We start from the raw sequence: 26,062 nt of genomic DNA on the forward strand, positions 1-26,062 counted from the left end.
ACCTGCATCTTTTTTGTCGCCCACATCTTTTGATGCTACCATCACTGGCAGCTACTTGTCATGGCTACTAAACACCAGAAAATACCCTGCCTTAGACAATACTGAGAATTGCCTCTGCTATAACACATATAGAGACAATTATCAGTAAATGATCAGCATTGTCTATTTTTGTAGCCATGACAAGTAGTTGATACTAGTAGCTCCATGTGTCTTAACCCTAAAGAGAACTGACTTGTGGAAAGCAAATTTCATTGAAAACTTGCCGTTTACCTAGTGTGGTAAGTTATATACAGTATGAGCTAAGTACAGGCTTTTGGCTGTCTCTCTAAATGAAAAGCATTTTGTAAAGCATCAATTACTGTAAGCATATAAGCCTTCTGTAAAACTGCAAAATAACAGTTCTACTTATTAGGCATTAAAGTGATACTGACATATATCCTAAGTATAAAATTATAAAATCAAAGGCACACATAAATATTAGGCCACATCAGCCAAATAATGGGCTAAGTTCTGTCTGTATATATATCTGTATATATATCTGTCTATATATATATAATATACTGTATATCTATATATCATTAATTATATTAAAGAATCTTTTGATGGTCACTTATTATGAAATAAACTATTTATTGGTTAAGTATTCATTCTGGGTGGATAGTTTTCCTTTAAATGGGCAAAACTAAAAGTTTCTGTAGGATTCTGCATAAACTTTTTTAGTTTGCACATTACCCCAATCCAGGCTTTAACACTGACCAAAGAATGTCTTAAAGGAAAAGGAAAATCATTGTTGCATTTTACTGCCAATGGATTAACTACAATAGTGCAAGCTAGAACACTATATTTATCCTGCAGAAAGCTTTACCATACCTGAGTACAGAAGTTTTGCAAAACTATTCGCCAATGGCAAAATGCAGGAATTCGCTGAGAATTCATGCCTACCGAAAAAATTTGCTCATCACTAGTGCCTACAGCTGTATTTACATTGACCTTTCTGATAAAGCTTAAACCGCTCCTTCTCCTTTAAGTCAATTGTTGGGTAGATTTTGTGCGTATGGAGAGCAGATTACTAATAAAAGAAACATGATTAACCTGTTATTAGACATAGGGTTAGTCTTCCAATATCATCACCACGAATGCTGTTAGTATTGTATCATCAGATGGAATATGCAAGTATATATGCAGCTACATGCTGACGTAACTGGCTCTCCATCTGTACATGTCATGTGTTCAGTCTTGCTGCTTTGACTAGACCAACAAATCATGAACTGTTCCAAGTATAAAAACAATTCATCTGTAGATTAGTAAGTTATATTTTCAGTCATCTAGGGTCATTAAGTATGCTAAAGCAAATAATACTATACTTCTAAAGTAAAACCAGGGACAACTAGGAGTGGTGACAGGTTAAAATGTGTGTGTTTTAAAATGCAATTGGTCATGCAGTGTTGTCTTTTGTAATAAATATAGAAAATAATACATGAAATGCAGAGGAATGCATGTTTTGTATGATGTCTGCTTGTAGTGTGATAGTAAGGTGTATCACTTGTGCACTGATTTCTTAAAGCTTTGGAGCTTGGCAGTTACTGCAAAGACTTAAACATCAATAGATTATGCATTTTGTTGATATTTCCATGAGATACCAAAAACATCAATATTTACACTTCAATCTGTTAGGTCCCCGACTCCCCAGGCTCATATGAGGCTTCTATTTCATCTGTATTACAAAAACTGAGAATGTTTCTGTAAATATAAATCATGACACTGCACCCATCATAGGGTGGCAAGGAAAGACTATATACTGTATGAAAATATATGGTTTTAAAAGTTTTATTAAAGTAAATGTTTATTAAATTTGCATGAGTTTTGATAAAGATTACTGTGTTTTGAAAATGCTCTGAAGTTGTTTCCTTATACTTGATAAGTGACTTGGCATATACTCTGTATAATAAACAATCCCATTTACATTATACAGGTATGTGGTCTATTATCTGGAATGCTTAGGGAGATATGATTTTTTCATAAGGTGTCCATCATTTTTATTACCTTAACTTAAGATTAAACACTTAAAGAAATTAAACATTACAAACAAAACAGAATTGATCTGATGGACAGAGGTTTTGAGCTGTAGTTCTACAACATCTGAAGTGTTTATATTGCCAATGCCTGCACTTAAGCAAAAGCATATACAGCTTGTGGTCCTCTGGCTGTTCTTGAACTTCAGATTCTAGTATGGAGCTTTGCAGTTTAACAGCAGCGGCTGGACTGCTGGTTTGGATATCCCTAATATAGAGCTATTTGTTATACATAGGCAAGAGATACCGCTAAGGAATATATATTTCTGTGATATTAACTTATTTACTTCCATAGGACACCGGGTAAGGATTTACAACATAATAATGTGGAAGCATAATACAAATAAATTATAGGCTACCCCTCATGCCACTGTCCCCACACAATATTATTCTCATTGAATTTGGCCCCTGCACAGCTAATAATAATGTACTTGAGACCTCCACTATTGGCAACAGCGGCAAAGCTGGGCATTGTTGTTTAAATGTAAATGCCACAAAGCATTTCTACAACATTTAACACATTCCTATAAGAAAGTTATTTTTAAAGCAACAGGGCTTTATTTTTCCATTATGCCACAATAAATGACGTACGCCATAAATTACTTACATTTAAATCAGTTTTGTTATCATCATCAATGATGACAAACCTTTTCTCTCCCCAGAGGGCTGCCTATTGGATTTCTTCTTTTACCTGGGGATATACTGAAAGGACAAAGGGTTTCACGTGGAGCTGACTGTATCCCTGCATTAAATTTACATCCCTGTTTGGTCAGGACTCCCTTTCTTTTCATGTTTTTATTCACCTAATTGTACTGTCAGTGCTGTGGCTTATTTGGGATCTTTGTAACATAATTTATATTAAAGACACAAAGCTCATTGATAGGAAATCATACAACACAAATAGGTTTTGATCTCCAGACGACTCCTATGGCAACAGGCATGATTGTTTTTTTTTAGGGGAATTCTAATAACACAGACTCTGTTACTATAAAACACAGATAGTAGCATTTTTTCCTATATTTACCCAACTTACTAAAGGAATATTTGCTACTCACCAGTCCTTCACTGTCTCCTTCCCTTTCTTGCCTCTCACTGCAAAGCTCACTAGCAGGTTTTCATTAGTGCTTGTCTAAGGAAGCTTAGAGAGTCTCCGCAGCATCCCTCAGCCAGTCACTGGCATCCAGAGTCTAACAGAATTCAGCCTGTTACTGTTCTCAGGGATGCTGGTGATGGGATGTGTGCAAAACAGAGAATGGAGCAGAGGGACCAGTTGTGCCTAGTTGTTCCTGGGTGGGTGGAGTATAAATCATGGACTGGATTCCTCCCTAGTCTAGGCATAGTCTAGCCACTACATATTTTCTAAGATCATTGTGAAATACTTACACTGTCTATAACTGTAATTTATAATGTTCATTAGAATTAGTAATTTAGAATGTTTATTGGGAAACTATAAAATCCAGAGGGTACATGTTTTATTCCTTGTAATAAATTAATGATTGCCCTTTTACCTTGAAAATGTTAGGACTGATCCACAAAAGAAAATGATTTGAAATTTTAATAACTGATATATGTTATAAATATAAGCATGTATATTTATATGAATATTATTGTATAAATGATTCACATACATATGAGATAAACACACATTAATAACACTGCAGTTAAATGTTGAAAGCAAGATGATTGACTTTGTTACAGCAATATTGGCCTGGAAATAAACTGTAATAAACAGGGACAAGTCAGTAAAGGGTGTTGCCTTTAAGTAAGAGACAAGGATTAAGCATGTGTCTATAAGAGAGTTCAATAAAAGCACATCGTTTATTATACAACTTAAATACGCTATGATTTCTTATAGCTCCACAGGAAAAGTTCATTTGCATAGCTGCAGCATCCATACGTACATATAATTGCTAGAATATAGTATAGTAAGCTCATATCGTAGCAACTTAGTTAAATCAAGTACAAGTTTCTGTTTATTATTACAGAGATAAAGGAAATAATCAAACTTGACTGTATGGGAGATGGCCTTGTCATGTCGATAACACAAGACTAAGGGGCTAATTCATCAAAGTACGAGTTTGAATCCCGAAATGGGTAAAAGTCGGATTAGATACGATAATTTCTGATGATCGCAAATTATGTTATGAAAAAATCATATTAGTTACGATAAAATCGTATTGGAGAAACAAAAGTCACTAAATTTTTGTATCCAAGCGAACGTAAACAGCGGGAAAACGTTTCTGACTTTGATCCTTCTGTGCATGATTTTGGAAGCCTCCCATAGGACTCAATGGCACTACAACCTGGCCAAAGGAAAGTCACGATACTGAAGCTTGAATGAATCCGAAACTTTTGTACTTGTTGCGACAATACGGTTAAAAAAAAAATCAGCGAAAACACACAAGGTACGAAAAAATGCGATATTTTTGTATTCAGAGGCAATTGTACTTTGATAAATGGGCCCCTTGGTGTTTGTTGGTGGATGTTAGCTGCACATTCAATACTTTGGGGTGCAGGCACAATTATAGGATTTTTCAAGCAGATTGTCAGCCTAACAATCTGCCTTGTGGGGCCTTACCCGAGTGCTTTCATTTGTAAATACATCTCTGCAGTGTTGGAAAAGGGCAAAACCAGAGATGTCAATCAACCCTGTGTCATGAGGGAAATAATGATCCTGCTTTGTTTTATAAGGCCTGAATTCGTCTTCACACTAAATCATAACCTGAAATAAGGTCTAAAAAAAAACAGGAGTGGATCATTATCTCCCTTATGATATGGGGCTTATTGACATCTCTGCAAAACAAGTGGATCTCTGAATGGCAATGTCTGAGCTAACTATGAGAGCAGGCAAATATTTGCAGGCTGCAGATCCACAGGCCATTCATAGATAGTTTTATTGTTCTAAATTTGTACCATCTGCTCAGGTCTAGTTTCTACTCCATCCCAAAGGGGGGATATTTCATTTGTTAGCTAGGGTAGCAAGCCATGTTGCCTTTACTTTATTGGAAGGTTTTATTCAGAAACATTTACTTCCTCTTAGAAACACAGGGATGTTATTAATTATTTGGAAACCCTTTATTTACAAAGAGTTTTATTAAAGCAACAATTCAGAATTCATATTCCAGTTTTCCTTTTACCTCTAATAAACTAATGGTACTTTGTACATTAAGAAACTACAATTACAAAGACAGAGGAAATTTGACTCTTTAGACAATGTGCAAAGCCTGGGTAAGCATTTTTATCTGTCAGAATATTCACAAAACAACAAAACACTGCACCGACTGATCTTGGTTAGTAATTTTGCCGTGATTTGCATTGCCTAAAAAAAAAAATACTTGGATATAGTGAATATATATTTTGGGGGAAGCTGCACCCACACAAAAGCTTTGTATTCTGAAATTAACCAACTTAGGTTGTGCCAATTTGCACATATATTTAATAATTATACGATAAGGAACCCAAGTAAGCCAGTATAAAGCCATGGGCTGTGAGGCTGAATACTGGCAAGAGGTTTTTATAATAGAATTCGCTGAGCAGGCCCAGCAGTCTTGAAAATAAAAGATCAGTAAGACGACAATGATGCTCATTAAGCCCAAAGCTTCAGAATAAGTACAATAATAAAAGAGCTGGCCAAAGCGTATGCACCATACAAGATGTGCAAGACAGCTGCCAGATGAGCGAGACGGAAATGCATATGTCAAATGGGCTCCTAACAATGTGATTCTAAAAGAAATAGAATTTCATGGCTTTTTACATGTTTCCTCAGCTGACATTTATGTCACGGATTTCTCCCTAGAGTACTCTCCATTACCTCCTATTTAGATGGCTTCTCTCTGTTTGAATGGGGAACAATTGAACCAGTTAAGATAGGGTTTTTGGCCTGTGGCTCTCCGGCTGCTATATATCTTAGCATCTTATTAACACCTCCAACAAGCCAATTATAGGTTTTCAGCCTATAGTGATCATATTTTTGTATGAAAGTTTTGAATTTACTAATATTGCAGAACTGCATAAATGAAACCTGGATATAAAAGACAGATGCATTGGGAGTCATTTTCTTAATTAGTAAAATATTCAGAAAGAAAAAAAGCTAACTGACAAAAGTTATTCTGAAGTACAGGTACGGGACCCGTTATCCAGAAAGCTCGGGACCTGGGGTTTTCTGGACAAGGGGTCTTTCCGTAATTTGGATCTCTTACCACTGAAAAAAATTATTTAAACAGTAATTAAACCCAGTATTAATGTTTTGGCTCCAATAAGGATTAATTATATCTTAATTGGGATCAAGCACAAGGTACTGTTTTATTATTACAGAGAAAAAGAAACCATTTTTAAAAATGTAAATGGAGTCTATGGGAGATGGAACTTTCTGGATAATGGGTTTCCGGATAAGGGGTCCAATACCTGTATTACCATGCTTGTTGATCACTTGAGGTAAAAAGAAAGAAAAATAACTTTCAGAGGCTCAAGTAAAACAGTGCCTCCAGTGATGTTGACAAATCTTTGGAAGTTTCTCTCTGATGATGTTGATGGTGGTATTTAAGAAAGTTTGTGATTTGACCAATTTTATTTTTGTGTTGCTTGAACTATTTCAGTTTCATGTTTTGGAGTTCATAAGTCTAGAAATTAAACAGTTATTTGGTTGCTAGGGTCCACTTACCTTAGCAACCAAAACCTAGTAAGAATGAAAGACTTAGGGGTGATTTATCAACATTCAAATATAATTTTGTTCATGATTTGAGTTTTTTACATTAAAATTTGTGTCATGGTTCAAAAACTTGAATGTCTGTTATTTATTAAATGCGAAAAACCCGGAAAATCGAGTGTAAAAATTCGGCAGCTAAAAGATTGGTTCATGTAGAAGTCCTAGACAAAGTCAAGCCATATTTTCAATTAAATATTTTCGAGTGGAGGTATTCAAGTTTTTTTTATTCAAATGAGCTTTCCATATTAATAAATAAGCAAGTATTCATTTTTTTTAAAATGCGAGTTTATTTGAATTAGAAAAAAATCTTTTGAATTCACAAACTCGAAAATTGATAAATAAGCTCATTAAAGAAGAATATAAAAAGCTCCAAATAGATAAATGATTACAAATATTAATAACAATAAAATTGTAGATTCAGGAAAATATTTATCTATTTAGATAGTAAAAAGAAGTTGGAAGGGGTAGAACCCTAAGGGGCAGATTTAACAAAATGTGAGTTTAGAACTTAATACCTAAAACTCAACCAAGTGCTATTCATTTCTATGGGATTTTTAGAAGTGTATTTATCAATGGGTGAAATTTAGAACTCACTGAGGGTCATTTATAAACAATGGGCAAATTTGCACCTGGGCAGTAACTCATGGCAACCAATCAGATGATTGCTTTCAGTGTTCAACCTGCAGCTGGTTGTAAACCCTAACTGATCGGTTGCTATAGGTTACTGCCCAGGTGCAAATTTGCCCAGTGTTAATAAATGAGCCCCACTGTTTGATAAATACACTTCTAAAAATCCCATAAGAATGAATAAAACATGGCTGAGTTTTTATGTATTAAAATCTAAAAACACATTTTGATTTTGCCCCTTAGAGTCATTTTTATCAGAAATCATTATAAAAAAAACACAAAAATATACCAAACTAGAATGTGCACTATTTTTTATTAAAGAAATTTTGAAAACTTGATCACTTATAAATATAAAAAAAAACAAATGTGCAATTGCATTCTGCTTATTTTTAATGAGTTTATCAACTTAAAAACAAAAAACTTGCATTGAAGAAAAATCCTTAAACAGCTTTTTGATTCTGAAATTTTACATTCACGTTTATCTAGTTTTTGTGCTGTTGAGTTTTAGCTAAAAAAAAAAATATAAATTGGTCTCTTTGTTTCAGAGGAAGGTAAATTGGTTAATGAGAGCAGGGAAGCACGGATTTTGAGCTGTTATTTTTCGTCTGTTTACACAACTGAGGAACCAATAAGGGTTTCCTGTTTAATAGGCTTAATTCTAATAATGTAACTATTGATGGCTGGTTGAGTCAGGAGGTAGGAGACTAGAACATGTGAAAGTAAACAAAGGCATGGCAATGGATGTGATCTACTGTGGAGAACCTTAAATAAGTTAAACTTTGTGTGTTTCTCACACCATTCTATTCTGAATCCAGTTGTACTTTACGCCCCTTAGATGAGGTAGAAACAAACAATATAAATTATTTGTCTGTGGAAAATTAATAAAGTGTTAACTAACATTTTATCGAGAACTTTGATTTCCTATTCAATAAAGAAATGTATTTATGTTTATCCTCAAGTCAATTTGCAGAATGCACATTTCAGTGAGGAATACTATGTTATTATAGGTAAAAAGCAAAAATATGCAGTACTTGCACATATAAATTCAATGACTCATTGACTAGGACTGCAGTTTCCTGTTAAGAGCTGACTCTGTTAAGATGGTAGGGTCATTTACTGACCTTGGTTGTAAATTTTTTTTTACTATTCCACAGATACCTTGATTCAGCATTATGCTGCACATAAATAGGTCATACTGATAAATGCATGTTTTTATCTTCCCTAGTGCTCCAAAACATGCACAAAGGATGCAGAAAAAACGTGCCCTCCCTTAAAAATGAAAGGATCCGACAATCCCTGATTTCCAGGCCTATGGAAGCAAGGACCTTCAGGCACTTTTTTCGCCTCCAAGATAGGAGGTACCTTTGTACCCAACCCCCTGGCCATAAAACCTGCAGGTCCACAGTCTTCCACAGCAAGGGAGAGCCCCTTTTCCCCTGGGGTCAGCCAACACTTTCCCAGGGCTTCAACAATGCAGAGCAAATCCCTAATTTGTTAACCACACTCCAAAATCCAAGATGAACAAAAGCAAAAAGTAAAAAGTGATGAAAGTTGAACTAAATAATATAATGAAAGCTCAATTTTACATCCTTCGATTTTCAGTTTCCACCATTTTTTGGGGACCCACCAAATTATAATGCACGGAGATCCCTAATTTTACATTTTCCTTGTTTTTTTCCGATTACATTTGATCATTTGAATCTATCTGCCCAGCCAGAAGGCCAGATAGTTTGATATATACTTGAACAAAATATACTTTATTATATATAAACCTTGCCTAATGGCAGGAGAGGCTGTGTAACCTGCTGTATAAGCCATAATATGAATGCAGATGGCAACCTTGCTAGGCTAACCGATACAACTGCATTCTACTAAGCTTAAATAAAACTTAAACCCTGAATATCCTGAAACTTCTAGAGGGCTCATTAGTGCTAAGACTTTGTGGGATCATTTACTGTATATATGTTTATACTTAAGACAAATTAACAGTATTCTGACAAGTAAAGTTCTTTCTTTCATTCATTTCAGTACCTTTCAATATCTGATGCTGGCTTTGGCCCCCAAATTGTTGAGTTTCTGCAAGCAATAGAAGAGAAACTGTTTATTACAGGATAAACAAACTGCAGCTGTCAAGTCTCCACTACAGCCTCTGGAAGGCCGCAGATCCAACTTGATTCAGCATAAGAAAGCAGCTACTGAGTATGAGTTAGCCTTTATATACACAAGTGCATATTATAAATTTGTTTCATGACAGACATTAATTACATGTTTGTTGTGGCAAACCATAACAGTCTCAGTGGGATTTGCATGTCTTTTAGAATTTTTGAAGGATGTGATTTGTATTCCAGTAATGATTCATTTTTTAATTTTGACATAACTACTTTATTTTAGAATGAGCAGCTGTTCCTGGTTTGGAGAAGCATTGTAAGTCTTCAAGTCAAGACAAAATGAGGGGTGAAATTGTGAAAGAACATTACAAAGATAGTGTTAAATGAATGCCATTAAAGAGAAAATAAATTGTATTTCTGCTCAATTACTACTTTAAGCTATCATTAACATTATTGATTCAGCAGGCTTCTTATTGCAATGGCACATAGGACCACAGGATTAAGTTTGTCTAAAGGACAGTATTTCTGGGTACATTGTCACCAATGTGCAGTTTAAACAGAAGTGGTTAAGAAGGTTCGAGAGGGGAAATATTTGTAACGATAGATTGATTCTGTATAAAACAAATATTGAATTCTAATCACATTAATTTTGGAATTTCAGATATTAGAGAACAATATTTTATTCAAACTATTTTGCTAGACATTTACTGTAATGCAGGTATATACATTTCATATTATGTCGTCAGATTCTACTGCAGTATCATTTATCATGGTAGCTTTCTTATTCCCTAGCTGCAGCCTGGCTGGGAGAATAGCTAATGTGGGCAGCCAGAGCTGGCTGAAATCTATTGAACGGCACTGATCTGCCTCAAGGACATTGTAAAGGGCCTGGATTTCTTCCTGACAGTCTGCATTGTTATTATCCCTTTCTTTTAGGAAATGAATAGAGGCTGCATTGAGTGGGAATGTAGATGCTTAATTTGATGCTCTGTGGGGAGTCTTTAGGAAAGTCCCCCATGTGAACAATTAGGGCACAGTTATTACCTCAGGATCAATAATGGCAAAATTGAATGGTCAACAATGCAATCATACAGAATGCAGGGTTTAATTAACCTGACAGCAATACACAGAAATTACAATATATCCAATAAAAACTGCTTTGCACACAGTCTGCTGCCTCTGCCCTGTAACAGCCTCAAAAGAAAAGGTCTATGAAAGCTAGAAAGTGGAAAATCTCTCTATCCCTCTGCTGATTTATGCTGGTGCTACACAATTTGAACTTTTCTTACCATTGGTCCTTAGTTGTTTCTATTCTGGAGGGATTCCAGGGTAATCACTTGGTTTACTTGCCCTGCCCAAGTTTATTAGCAACTACTCTAATGTGATTTACCAATCTCCAATATATTTATACATACAATTAAGCCATAGCATATGTTCACTTTAAAGATGCAGTTTACTTAACTGTTAAGCTGGCCATACATGTGCAGATTTTAGTCTTTTTCCGACAAACATTTAAATGCAACAATCTAAAAATAACATTCAGATTAAAATTGTAGGATAAAGTACTAAAAATAACACACTGGAGGATGTTTTAAACATGAACTAGTTGGCAGACACCAATAGTACGAAAGTGACTTCCTGAGACTGCACTGTAGGTCCCCCAAGGACACCAGCGCAGATTTTATCATTATTTTCTAGCCTGTCAAGTTGACTAAATGCCATGGGATGACAATTATTAAAGGATAATTCGGAGCCGACATGCAGTCCAAGAATCATGTGAAACACATATGAAAGTTTTTATCCACGTCTGTATGGCCAGCTTTAATATGTTAGAGAACAGTAGACAATTTGCAGTCAGTCTTTTTTGTGGCTTATGAAATATTAAAATGTTTTGTTTGGAATTTTACTTTAGTACTTAATTATGCTAGGAATAAATGACCAATTTGGATGTCAAGAAAGCTCATATAATAAGAAAGCTTATAGTAAAATAATATATTAATTGGCTGACCAGCCTGATTTGGCCAAATGCAAGGTAATCCTTTTTTCAGGCAGTAGCAAACCTCCCAACATTTGAAAAACGCAAAGAGGGACAAAAAAAATTGTGCATGTAACGCGCCTAAAATATTTTGACTATGCCCATTTTTGTGACCTTTAAGATGCAAATCTCAATTCCCCCAAGAGACCTGTTTACCATATTAGTTACAATTGTATCTAAGTGCAGGTGTTGACTGTTAAGTAGTCTGGGCTCTGGGCTGCTAAAAGCCTACTTATCAAATTAAGTTTGAAAAACATTGTATCTTTTTTAGTGTTCATCAAAGAGAAATGAGGGCCTTTTCAATAATAATCTGGGACTGAGGGCTGAGCTAGTAAAATTTGGATTGTCCAGTGAAAGTTGGGAAGTATGCAATAGGCTGACCTGCCAGATCACACAGTGATAGTCATATGTGAGTACACCCTATAAGTGGGAAGTGTGAGTCTGAAGGTTATTTGTGATTACCAAACAATTGTAGTTATGCAATAAAGTCCAAATAAAGTCTAACCATCTATAGTAACCGATCACCACACAGTCACACTCCGACACCAAGCTGAACTGCCAAAAACATATGAATACTACATCTTATCACTCCATGGGAACAGGTATTTTACCTGCAATATCCTATTAAGAATGTAAAGGTTCGGATCAGTCTACTTCTTTGCTAATCTAGTGACAATGAATCAAAAAACAATTCAATTTCCTTTTGTGTTTTGGTGACATTTTTGTTATGAGGGTGGCACATGTTGGGGTTATGACTCACAATCAACTTTCACTTTTAAGGCTGAGGTCCCACAGAGCAAGTTAGTTGCCTGCGATAGATCTCTGCTACTGTGAGAAGCCTAACCACTCCGAAATCCTAGAAACAATAGGAGTTGCCGGCAACTTTGCGCTACTTCGGAAAGCCAAAGAGATGAGCAGGCCTTTCCACTAGAAAATCCTATTGTTGTCAGTGGAAAGGCATTTCAGAACAGTTAGTCACCCGCAATAGCATCTATTCCATATATTAACCTTAAATGTATTGCCTTCACTCTTTACTTTTACTACCATTTTACTTTTAAATGCCTGGGAGTAACATTCACAGTACCTACTACACTCTTTTACTGCCCTGTTGACTAACTTTTGCCTCTTGGCACCCAAAAGCTGAACCAGTAACTTTACCCCAGGTTGTCCACACTAACCCTATTTCCTAAACTGTATTTTCCTAACTGGCTTCACCACAGGGTCACTATCCATTCCCCATTACACTCCTGTAACACCTATTTGGCCTATTTAAGGACAAATCCAGGCTAGTAGTATAATGGAGAGCATGGGTTACATGCGACACTTAATACAAAATGGTGAGCCTCCGCTATATGGGAGAATGAGGATGGAGCGAGGGTGTAGTAGAACTACAACTAGCTGAGGTGTGTGGTGCAAATAGAGAATGATGGACGCCAGAGGATTCTTATGATGAACTATAGTACAAGTTTATCGGACAAGGCACAACCTAAACAGTGCAGCAGGGTTTATACTCACAGACACAGCAGTATAGGAATTGGTCACAATGGAATAGAGCAGATGTGACACTCAAGGAACAGAATAACCCACTTGGAGGATGCACAGGGGATTAGCTGATACCTGAGATGAAGACCTTTCAGTAGGGAGTGTTCCGGCCGACTGTGGTCCAGGGGAGAGCTCCTAACCTGGTACCTGGCGTCTAATAAAACCAGTCCCTAAAGAACGACAACAGAGCCGGGGTAGGCTAAACCCTTTTACAACTCCTGGTTGGGGCTATTAACTGCCCTTTCTAAATAGACTAACTGTACTCACCACTTCTAGAGGGTGCTATTACATAAAACTGACTGTTCTGGCTTTACCTCGTTCACGGGGCCCTGTCCCCGACTTAAGGAATAGATGGTTCTCTTTACTGGGGCCTTATGCCTCCAGGCTCAATGACGTGAAGCCTGAGACAACAGCAGCCAGAGAGGAAGACACTTCCTTGTGCAAGACACTATATAGTCTGCCAAGGGGAGTGGTCAACCTGGGCTAAACCTATTAGGGAAAGCCTAATAGCTGTAACCTGAGTGTAGAGGGCTCTGCCCTATAACAGTACAGATAAGATTAGATAAGGGATAACACCATAGGGAGCTTAACCCTATGGGTCCCTACACTCCTCATTGTGACTAGCCTAACTCTGACCCCTCAGCTAAGCTTCACTTCCTCCCTTCTGTCACTTGCTAGCCCAATAGCAGATGCCACAGAGTTGTACTTAGGCTAGAATTAGAGGCTATGTCAAAAAGGTCTAAGCCAGACCCACCATGGCCTAAACTGAGGGGTTGCTGCCACCTACTGTGCATTTAAAGTATTATTCACCTCCTTACAACCACCAAGTAATCTGTGATGATCAAATCAGAGACTCTTCCTTGCAAGAAGCCTGGTCAAATGCTTCAAAAAGAGAAACAGATCTGCAGCAGGTAATTTACAGCTAGGGATTAGAAAAGCTCCTCCCTATCACCAATTCATTTTTTTTAAAGAATGATGCAGTCTGAATAAGGATAAAAACAGGGAAGCCAATAAAGTCTGTAAAAAGTACATTTCGCAAACATTGTGCCAAATTACCTAGACAATAAGATGCACATCTGTCATAGTAACAGTCAATCTATTCCCAGCACCACAATAGGGCAAATGCAGATTCCTTACACTTTCAATACAAAGATTAAGTCAATTTGTAGAATTTTAACAAAGTTGGGCATCTGTTCCTGTATGGACCCATCATATACGCAAAATCTGCTATTTTGTCCTCTGATTTTATTTAGTGCAAAGGCCTAGTGACAAAATGTCCCTGGATCTTGTTACAAAGATGTGGTAAAAGGTGGGTAAAAACCAGTTGGACATGTTTTTGGTCAGGTGGCCTTAAAGGAGTGGTAATATCAGTAAGGGTGTTTTGAGTCTGACTATTAACATTCTTTGAATCTGACTATAACAGTCTTTTTGTTTCTATCCTTACTCTTAACAGTAGTGATGCAAATGAACAACCTTACCACTATGTTCTCTGCTAGAAAGACGGCAATGTATATGTGTATAGCAAGTTTTATTTGACCTCTGATCTTCTGGGGAAGTGGCAATTTCTTCAGAGTTCTAAAAAGAACTCCCTTTAGAATGTTGTGCCCGGAAAAGAACAGACTTTCATCTTGTGCCACTGGTGTTCCCTATTTACATGGATTTATCTAGGTACCTTACAGAATCACGTCCTCTTTCTGCAGGCCTTCCTTCCTGTACAGCTCACAGGGACAGGGGCTTCCCCAACTTCATGCACAGACAAATGCATGAGTAAGTAAGAGAAGAGGAATGGTTTGGTATCCCCAGCCCCCTATATACCTAAAACTTTACATATTCCAATCAATGATGGATTGGAACTCTGATATACTAAAGAAATTATTTTTTTAATAATAAAAATTGTGCTCACTATATTATATTTAAAACATTTGAAAAAAACCCCAAAACATTTAATTAAAGCAGATATAAACGTCAAAAAACAAACTGAATACATTTACTGAGAGTGAGCACTTTTAGGATTATTTTTGTAATTTTTGTGGTTTCAAAGATATTAACAGTTTTAGACTGTAAATAAAGAACCCCAGTGGCCCAAGATCAAAGCCTGTTCTATTCAGGGTACAATATTCTAAAGGGAGTTCTTTTTAGAACTCTAAACCCTTTCTAAAAAGAACTCCCTATAGAATGTTGTACCCTGATTTACAACATTGAATGTTGTACCCATTATTTCAATGACTATAATTTTAATGTCCTGGACCCTGCAGGTGCACTTGCAGGTTAAACAATTATTGTTCAGAAACGCTCATTGTACAGGTATGGGACATGTTATCCAGAATGGGACCTGGGGTTTTATGGATAAGGGATCTTAGCAGTATGTAGTGTAGTAAAAAAATAATTTAAACAGTAGACTTGTTTCTAATTAGATCATAGTTACTAGTAATAGATGGCTCAAAGCAAGGCATATCATTTAACTTTTAGTGATCTTAAACATACAGGACTAAACAGTATATAGGGCAGTGATTCCCAATCTCTGTGGTTAGCTACCTTGGTGGGGGGTAACAGTTGTGCTTGGGGCCTGAAGACCAAATAGAGGAAGATTTAGGCTAATGTCAGACGAGGCATCTGGTGTATATTTTCGGCAAGCCGAAATTCGCTTGCTGAAAATAGCACCATCCGCCTCCTACCTGTGCCTGCACCCGAATGAATGGAATACGCTTGGATGCAGGCACATGTAGTCGATATCTGCCAAAAAAAGTCAGAGTTCGTATCTTCGGCGGATATCGGCTACATGTGCCTGCAACTGAGCGTATTTCATTCATTCGGGTGCAGGCACAGGTAGGAGGTGATATTTTCGGCAAGTGAAAATATACGCCAGATGTCTCGTCTGACATTAGCCTTATAGAGAATGCCTGTTTACATTCTAAGACCCCTGGGGGAATATGGCAGGAATTATTAGCTGCTTTAGTGACTCAGCATAAAGGATATGTGTGTATGGAGTGCAGGGCCAAATAGTCTCCACCTTTCCTAAAGAGTAAGGGGCTATTTATTATGCTGTGTAAAATAAAAATTGCCGAAAAACAGTGTAAAATAAATAGAGAAGTTCGCCTTTTGAACGCCAGATTTTACACCATTATTTGACGTAAGTTCTGGTGAAAGAAAAAAAAAAACAGTTACGCTGATTTTATGCCGTTTTTTAAGGGGCAAAGCCTGCCAATGTGTTATGAATTTTGATGCAGTTTTTTACACAGCATAATAAAAGGTGTTGATTTTCCCATTGTAAGTGCTGTAATGTGGTTTCTGTTTTCCAGGTAATTGATAGACTACTTAGGTAATGTTTTATTTATAGACAAAGGCATAGAGTTGTACTTTCCCTCTCCTCTCCCCACTTTTTTGGTTATTTGTAGAGTGATTTCTTCTAATATATTTATATGTAAATCAGATATTATATATATTTTTATAACTTTGGAGTGTATTTCTTCACACACTACTGTTTGGCGTGGTGATTTAGGTGATAAATCTAGGTGTGCTCGATTTACATATCATATATAACTTTAACACTTTCTAAACTAAAGATGGCTCTGGCCATCATAGGGAAGCCGAAAATTGCTATAATATTTATTTCTCTTGGTATTTTTACTTAATCACAGAATCACATTGTCATGGAAGTGCTGCTTACCTATAACCTTCCCAAGGAAAAGGGCCTTTGGTCCATTAAACTGGGTGTCAGAGGCAGAAGGAAGGTTGTAGACTGCCGGTGGGTAGTGATCAAGCTAAAAGAAAAAGTGAGACAGATATGAGAAATGGGAGCAATAAGTCTTTGTGCAAAAGAACATGCCTGTGATATACCAAACTACACATTGGGTATACTTATGTAGTACTACAACAACAGGCTAAGAACCTACACATTTCTTGTAGATAGTGCCCTTGCTGGAAATCAAAGCTAGTAGCCTACTGCTGCATATCAGCAATGCTAACCTGGCCATCACTCTCCATACATTTTATCTCTGCAAGGGTAACCAGCCATATCAGGGCTGGAGCTAGGGGTAGACAGAAGAGGCAATGCTGTGCCATATATCTATCAATAATAATTGGTTTATGACCCCACCATGACTCTCACTGTAACAAATTATGTGCAACGCAGCTTCCCAAATAGAAAGGGCTCCAGGGAATCCCCAGCTGTTTCTAATGGTTTGTCTACTTCATTAAACACAGGGTAGTGAAAATGGTTCGGGCCAATACTACTGAGAAGCCTAGTAAAGGTGCACAGAGCTACCACTCAGCTTCACTTTGTCCAACTATGATGATAGAGACGGTAACTAACTCCACTTCCTTTGGGGCAAATTATCCAGGCCTTGATTTCTTTTAATTCTTACACTAAATAGTAACAGGTAATAACATCTCAGCAATGGAGTGGATCATTATTACCCTAATGAGTAACAGGTAATAACATCTCAGCAATGGAGTGGATCATTATTACCCTAATGACAGGGAGTGCTAAACAAATAGAATTCCAAAGTGAGTTGATACCCATAGAGCTTGCAATTGAGTATAATATCTCATGTATATTGTTTATTAGAAATGTGTTTTCAGATGTTTTAGCTATTAGTGCTGTTTCATATGTTAGACAATAGTGACACCTAGTGGAAACAAATCAATATTCAGTTTCCTGGATTATTTAGTTTCCAAAGCATCACATAGCTTATTATTAGAGATTTTTAAACATGGAACACATTCTGGCTTGGAAGAATTTAAATTAAATAACTTTATTAAAACATACAATAGTCTAAAATAGAGGAGGAATTAAAACACAGATGTGTTTGGTGCTTTTGAGAGACACCTCCTCGGACTTCCGGAACATTATTAAGCTAGAAGAAGAACCTAATTACCCTGCATCTCACAGTTATTGTTGAGTGTTTTATTCTCCCCATCCTGTGTGCTTTTACAGTGACTTACAGAGGTTACATTTGGTTAACAGATAACCAAATAAAATCCGTTAATGTACCACTATAAAAATGCTATATTTTCCCATACTATTTACAAGCAGCTGCTTACTTTTAAACTGAATATTTACACAAAGGTACCCCATTGCTGAAAATTAATACACAACATGAGAAAAATGCTTTTTTTTGCATTGGCCTAGGTGCAGGCACACAGAGTAGATTTTGGTGTGAGATTGGTTGAGTATGCAGTTCCATGCCAAAATCTGCTCCATGTGATGGCAATAGGGGTGATACTTGCCCTGCGTTTATTCGCAGCCTGAGAATCTGCCATGTCTGGCAGTAGCCTAAGGCTAATGCCAGACGAGGCATAGGGCGTAGGGCGGAAATACCGCCCTACGCCTCCTACATGTGCCTGTATTTCGTATTTCCACTACATCTGCCTGCACCCGAGCGTATTCTATTCATACAGGTGCAGGCACAAGTAGGAGGCGTATTGCTGAATTTTCGGCAAGCGTTTTTCCGTTTTTCGTCTGGCATTAGCCTAAGGTAAGTGACTAAATTGTAAAATGCAGCAAGAACACAGAAGATTAACCCACTCAGGTAAGTGACTGAATTGTAAAATGCAGCAAGAACACAGAAGATTAACCCACTCAGGTAAGTGACTGAATTGTAAAATGCAGCAAGAGGACAGAAGATTAACCCACTCAGGTAAGTGACTGAATTGTAAAATGCAGCAAGAGGACAGAAGATTAACCCACTCAGGTAAGTGACTGAATTGTAAAATGCAGCAAGAGGACAGAAGATTAACCCACTCAGGTAAGTGACTGAATTGTAAAATGCAGCAAGAGGACAGAAGATTAACCCACTCAGGTAAGTGACTGAATTGTAAAATGCAGCAAGAGGACAGAAGATAAACCCACTCAAGTAAGTGACTGAATTGTAAAATTCAGCAAGAGGACAGAAGATAAACCCGCTCAGGTAAGTGACTATATTGAAAGAGAGATGCAGTGTGTCAGGGCCAGAAGAACACAGAAGAAGAAGCCTTCAAGACATTTTTTGTTTTATTGTTTTATTATTTTGTTTCACTTTGTTTTTACTAAGTTTAGTACTAAGCCTTTTTACTTGTTTCTTCCTATCCTATGTCATCTAAGATATTTTAATTTTTTTTTAATTTTTTGTCTTTTTTGCTTTATTTTATTTTTTACATTTAATCCTTATACAAGAAGACAATGCAACAATCCTTTTTTATTTTGTCACCATTTATACAGGGATATCTAGATTTTCCAGGGCAATAGTCCGACTGCCATTAAGCCTATTGCACATTTGATGTTTTCACCACCATGGTGCTCTCAAAAATCAGTCACAGGAAAGGAAGATTTCTCCCTTAGAGCATCACTGGGGTTTAAACATCACATGTGCCATAGCCCTTAGTAGTCAGGAAGGAATTTTTTCCCCTCTTGTGGCAACTTGGCAGGAGCCACAAGTGGGGTTTTTCGCCTTCCTCTGGATGAACAGATTAATGATAAACATTTCTCATAAACATTTCTGCAAATAGGGGTAAGGGGTGGCACTTGCCTTCCCCTGGAGTTTTGCATACCTCACAGCTCATAACTCACAACTCACTGTCCCACTTGCCCTGCTTGCCCTAGGTTCTTCTCAGCTCCCTACTTCTCGAGGAAAAAAATCCAAGATGGCTGTACATTATACTGTGGAATGCATGGCCATCTTGGAATTTTTAAAGGAGCCAGGCAGAGCAAGGCAGAAAGAGAAAGATGTATACATCTTACTGGCATTGCTGGATTTAATGGAATTCTCATTTGCCATTTTTAATTTCTGACTTGGCTGGGGTTAATGGAGTAATCATTTGCCATTTTTGCACTGATTATAGTGGCACATCTGTGATTCATATGCTGATTATGATAATATGCTGATTTCCTGCAGTAATTATTATGGCACATATTGGGTTAATACGCAGATTATCAATTTTATTTAGTAATTATACAGGCTTGTATGGAGTTAAAATGCAGATACCCATTATCTGTAGTAATTATGCCAGCAGAACATCTCAGGTTAACAGGCTGATTATTCATTTTAAGTGATTATACTGGCTTGACTGTGGTTAATATGATTCAAATTAATTCTCTGTAGCAATTATACTGGCATGTCTGGGGTATATTCTGGTAAAATAGGTGCAGTATTTAGGGGTGTGTTCACAAAGTGCATGTGGCCAAAAAATGTTCACAGTGCATCACGCAGCAAATTTTTATTATTTATATTCTCTACTGAAACAGTTCCCCCTAGTAATACAATTGTGTAAATTGTGAACATCTTTAGGCTTTGCCAATAAACTGATATCCTACAAACTTGGCACCTGGTTATTATATACAGGCTGTAGAAAAAGATGTTGCTTTTACTTAACTTCACCCCTCCCTGGAAAATTTTATGCGGATGCCCATGATAAAGGATGGCCAATAGGCATTCTAGCTGAACCCTTACATTCAGACTTACAATTCCAGATTAGTGGGGTGCACACAGGCCTGGATTTGTGGAAAGGCCACAACGGGCCTGGGCCTAGGGCGGCACAAATTGGGGGGCCCCGCCGCACCAAAATATTAAAGTTTTTCTAGCATATGGAGCAATGGGGACCTCTCCCCCACTGCTCCGTATGCGATTGTAAAGACATCCACAAGTTTGCGCATGGGGGGGGTGGTTGGGGCGAAGGACAGGGGGCACCCGGCTTACAAATCTGGCCCTGGATGCACAGTTGAAATGGTTCTAGAAGCAGGTAAGCATTGCTTAGCAAAAAAAAGATAGCAGTAAAAAACCTTGGTGCTGAAGTCTATTATGGATTATTACATTGTACATAAGAAATGTATAGGTATTCTATTTTTCTTCTTGAAATCATGACAGGGGATGATAAAGCACTGTTTTCTTATATTTGAAACTTTATTTTTAGTTGAAGGGGGCCCTGACTCAATGATAGACCCAAAGCAGGGTGCCCTGTATGAATCAGTGTAACCTATAACATTGATTGGAATTATTTCCAACTATAAAGGGGAAAAGAGATTGGCTTAGTTACCACTGCTCTTTTTTCTGGAAACCAAAGGCCAAGGGGTCTCTTATAGTGGAAATGGTAATGACTTTAAAGCCAACACTAAACTGCCTGCATGAGAGAAGAACACCTTCACGTGAGGTGGGGGCGAGGTGGCCGGCTTGGCCTGCCTCTGACAGACTCACCCCTTCTTACATACTCTCACAGTATCAAAGGATTAGAGATGGGTGCTGGCCATGTTTACGCAGTGCTCCAGTGCCATAACTCCATTAAAAAAGGAAAAAAGGCTGCACTCCTTTCTCTAAAAAAAGTTCTTTATTCCATTAGGTATAAAAACATAGATAGCTGCTGGGAAGCAAACAGCCTGATGTGTTTCAGGAAAAACTAGTGGTGAGAAAATTTTTTAACCAGGCATAGATTCGTGGTGAATTTCTGCATTTTGCCATTGGCAAATTGTTTTGTGAAAGTTCTGAGAAAATTTGCCGCCGGAAAATTTGCCGTGTGTCACATAAAAAGGACGCAGCTGAGTCAAAATGGGCGAAACAAACATGTTTCACGGATTTTTTGCCGTTTCACAACAGATTCGCTCATCACTAGGAAAAACTGTTAATCATAGGGTTTCTAGGGTTTCTAAACATATTTAAAACCACGGGAGCACTTACTGGACAGTCAGTGTGTGCTCTACATCCATGCTGAAACCCAGACGGCCAGCTTCTCCAATTCTAGGGTTTCTGCCTTAAAGTAATACTGACACGAAAAAACTGCCTTTCAAAATATGAATCTACATAAAAAGTTACCTATAGGTTATGTTGACGGTTTTTCGCTGACAGGTTTGCTTTTGTACGTAATTGTTACTTGAAGTTCATAAACCTGACTGTTTTGCCAGCCTGACTGTCCCTTCTCAGCCTGTCAGTTATAGCTTCTAATGCTAATGGCCTCCTGCTGCACAAATATGGCAGCCCCCTCATAGAGGAACATGGGGGATCAGATAAGGAATGTAAACGCATCAGGCAAATACTTTTATGGCAACATTCTAAAGTTCTTGCAAATACAGTGTTATGATAGATGTAAAAAAAGATTTTATTTCTGGTGTCAGTATCTCTTTAATGCCTATGGGTAGGGCTTACGTTTTATCTGTATTTATTTTATAGTAGGAGACCCCTCTGAAACTCAAATTTGATGGATGTGAGGGATGGAAATCAAATCTGTATTTCTTGTTTTCAATTTCACACATTTTCAAGGGGAAGTTAAATGCATTTTTAAATTCTATTATTCACACATATTCAAGGGCAACTTAAACACATTATTAACTGTCACAGATTATAAAATGTTCTCAGATTGGTAGTGCAAGCTTGATTGTTCATTACCAGAGTAATTTGTCAGTGACAGTGTCAATATCCAAAATAAGCAACTGCTGATTGTGGGGTGTTTAGAGAAGGTTGTATTTACACCCCTCATCCTCACTTCACACAAAGAATATTGTCTTGGCATTATTGGAATGCTGTACATACACTATGTTTGACATACTCTTGCACCACTTTGAAGTTTTTAGAAGAGGATGAAGTTTCTCTAGGCTACTCTATTTATGGAATAAATTAACAATGCAGAAGATGAGACAATTTGGTATTTAAAGTATTCAGCAAATTTTTCCATATCATTCTCACCAGAACGCAAAGCACCAGTTGTAGTACAGCTTGTGCCGTCATGAATGATTATGTGCCATCCGGCAGCTGTTTAGTTATCTGTAACACTGCACATAACCTTGCAAGTAACTTCAACAACCCAAAGACCTGTTCTTTGAAAAAAAAAAAAAAAAAGTATATGCTGTGCATCCCTCTAATCCACCTCTAATGTGTTATAATTAAGCAACCAGATGGTTCCTGCATATAAAAAGTGAATGTTTTTTAAATATTCAAGAGTCTGCTTAGATTTCTACCAGTTTCTCCAAGGTACATAATTAGGCTACTTTAAAAGGATTATATAAAAATGCAGCTCCATCCCTTGAATAAAATACACTCCATGTTCTGTTATTCAGGTAAATTATAGAACATTGCTAAGCTAGCATTAAATATACAATAACACCCCAAAGCTCAGTGCTGGCCCAGGTCTCTGCAACAGTTAGCTTTATAAAATCTACACACAGCTCATACACAACTCACTGAACAGCTGCAAATCTTTGGCCTGAAAATGTTTCAGAGACTAAAAAAATCTTGTCTTAATGTGGCCATAATGCACAGAGGCCAAAATGGGACACTATGGTTAATTAGATCCTAATGTATGCATGCAAAGTCTAATTTTATCACAAGAATACAACTTGATTAGAAACAATGAAGGTGGCAATAAGGGTTTGAATATGTTTCAGAATTTTAGTATTTAAGTTATGGATTTTATATACATATATATATTTCTAGTCTTTGTAAGAAACACTCTCAGCCAATGATAAATCTATATTATTGCAAAGGGGGAGATGTACTCGATGAATTTGCGCTGCGCTTGACCCAGTTGCATCCGATTCACCAAAATTAATGCAACAGTGAATGCATTTAGTCACAAATCAGGCAGAATTAATAAGAAAACCAGCTGGCATCATTTCCAGTGTGTAACAGTCTTAATTCTTTAGGTGCAAGTGTGCTACACCTATTGATACTGAGCAGAAAGGGAACCTTGGAGCTACCGCCTTGTCAGGAGGTGGTGGTAGCTCCAGATTTTTCCCTGTATCAATAGGCAGCACTTGATTTGGATTTACTACTGTAGAACCTTTAATAAAAGTGCTTTTCATGCAACTGTGGGACTGCAACTGCATTTTTGGACATACTGTAAATGAGCCCTGCAATGTGCCCCTTTTACCTAGTCAGGAGCAACATTTAATCTTCTATCTTGCCCACCATAGCTATGTCAGACAGCAAGCTCCTTATAACATGGTAGGAGTTTTGAGGGTTTCTAAAGAGGGGAGGCCTCTCCTGTTTCCACTGTGAAAGACTGGGTATTGTGCCTCATTTTTATCTACAAATACAAGAGCAGTACATATTTGCTTCCTTACTTTACTGATGACTACTCATCTTCCTGGCCATGGCAGCATCTTATTTTTGATTTGTCTCCCTGGGCACCAATTTAAGGCATTGAGTTTTTGCTCAAAAGGTCAAATTACATAAAATGTATGTGCATTGCCTGTTTCCAAATGCTGGAAATCTAACCCCTCTCTGTCTTCTGTATTGTCAGATTGCACTGACATTGCTGGATTGAAGACAATTTTATTGTGCCAAGGTATCTTTTTATTTCCTTGAATCTTCATTCTTTTTATTGCCACGCATATTGGCAGCTATGGCTATTACAATACACATCAGTCTTATGGTAGTTCATTTCTCAATCTATAGCATGCATCACCCTAATATGATCACTGGAATACTCATACAACAAATTCCCTTTTCAGTTTCTCTATCCTTCATCTATTCAGTTTACTCTATCCCTCATCTAGTTGGTTACACACTTTTTAGGAGGCACAGAGAGATTAAACAGGGTGGAGGGGATTGTCTTTATGTAAAGTCAGATTTAAAGCCATGTAATAAAGACATTACCAATGAAAACGTTGAATCTCTTTGGGTAGAAATTTCAGAAGCCTGAAGGTCACAAAGAAAATGATCATTGGTGTATGCTATAAACCACCCCGTATAGATGAGGGGATGAGACCCAGCTACTGTTGCAAATGGAGGAGGCTTCACAACTGGGTCAAGTTGTTATTATGGGGGGCTTTAATTATCCGGACATTGACTGGAGTAATGGGGTGGCTAAGTCAGAAAAAGCTAGTAGGTTTGTAAATATGCTAAATGACAACTTTTTATTTCAGGCCGTTCAAGAACCCACTAGGAATGATTCTATTTTGGACCTGGTGATATCTAATAATACTGAACTTATCTCTAACATTTGTGTGGGTGAGCATTTGGGGAACAGTGATCACAACATGGTCTCCTTTGAGATAATGCTGCAGAGACAGCTCTATAAGGGAGTAACTAAAACGCTCAATTTTAGACGTGCAGACTTTGCCAGTATAAGGTCATCTCTGCAATGTGTCAACTGGGAAAGGCTTTTCATAGGGTTAGACACAATAGGAAAATGGAACATCTTTAAAACATTGCTTTGCAGGTATACACAACAGTATATTCCCCTTGTAAGCAAGGAGAGGCATCGCAAAGCAAAACCTTTATGGCTAAATAAAAGTGTTAGTCTCGAGGTTGGTAAGAAAAAACTTGCTTTTAAAGCATTCAAGTTAGCTGGGACAGCAGAAACTTTCATCAGGTACAAGGAAGCAAATAAAGCATGCAAAAAAGCTATCAGGCAAGCTAAAATAGAGATGGAAAGGGATATTGCAGCTAGGAGTAAAAAGAATCCAAAATTATTTTTTAATTATGTGAATAGTAAACAAATTAAGCAGGAAGGGGTGGGAACCTTATTATCATGGGGGGGGGTAAGTTGGTTGATGACAACTGGGAAAAAGCAGACATTTTGAACTCTTATTTTTCATCTGTCTATACATCTGAGGAGCCAGCTAATGAAGGCTTCCCTTTTAATATGCCCAGTTCTAGTAATTTAGCTACTGACGCATGGGTCACTCAGGAGGAAATTCAGGAGGAGACTTGAACATGTAAAGAAAAACAATGGTCCTGGACCGGATGGGATTCATCCCAGGGTATTAAATGAGCTGAGCGCTGTGATTGCCAAACCTCTTCACTTAATTTTTCAGGATTCATTGAGGTCTGGCATGGTGCCGAGAGACTGGTGAATTGCTAATGTGGTGCCGTTATTTAAAAAGGGATCCCATTCTCAGCCTGAAAACTATAGGCCTGTTAGTCTGACATCAGTAGTAGGAAAGATTTTGGAAGGGGTAATAAGGGCTAGGGTACTTGAATACATTGCAGTTCACAATACTATTAGTTTGTGCCAGCATGGTTTTATGCGTAACAGATCCTGCCAGACTAATTTAGTCTCCTTTTAT

At 37.4% G+C, this 26,062-nt stretch overlaps 1 protein-coding gene across 2 annotated transcripts in view; it reads right to left on the bottom strand.

Annotated features, from left to right (window-relative positions):
- The window catches only part of cntnap2 (contactin associated protein 2), an 892,460-nt gene that overhangs the window by 23,375 nt on the left and 843,023 nt on the right, over positions 1-26,062 (bottom strand). Inside the window, exons 21-22 of one of the 2 annotated variants that reach the window (XM_031903464.1) lie at positions 16,757-16,850; positions 9,436-9,480 (exon numbers count right to left, since the gene is read on the bottom strand). In XM_031903464.1, the coding sequence (XP_031759324.1) occupies positions 9,436-9,480; positions 16,757-16,850 (139 nt within the window). 2 annotated transcript variants of the gene reach the window in all.

The sequence above is a fragment of the Xenopus tropicalis genome, chromosome 6, assembly GCF_000004195.4.
Source record: "Xenopus tropicalis strain Nigerian chromosome 6, UCB_Xtro_10.0, whole genome shotgun sequence".
In the NCBI taxonomy this organism is placed as follows: domain Eukaryota; kingdom Metazoa; phylum Chordata; class Amphibia; order Anura; family Pipidae; genus Xenopus; species Xenopus tropicalis.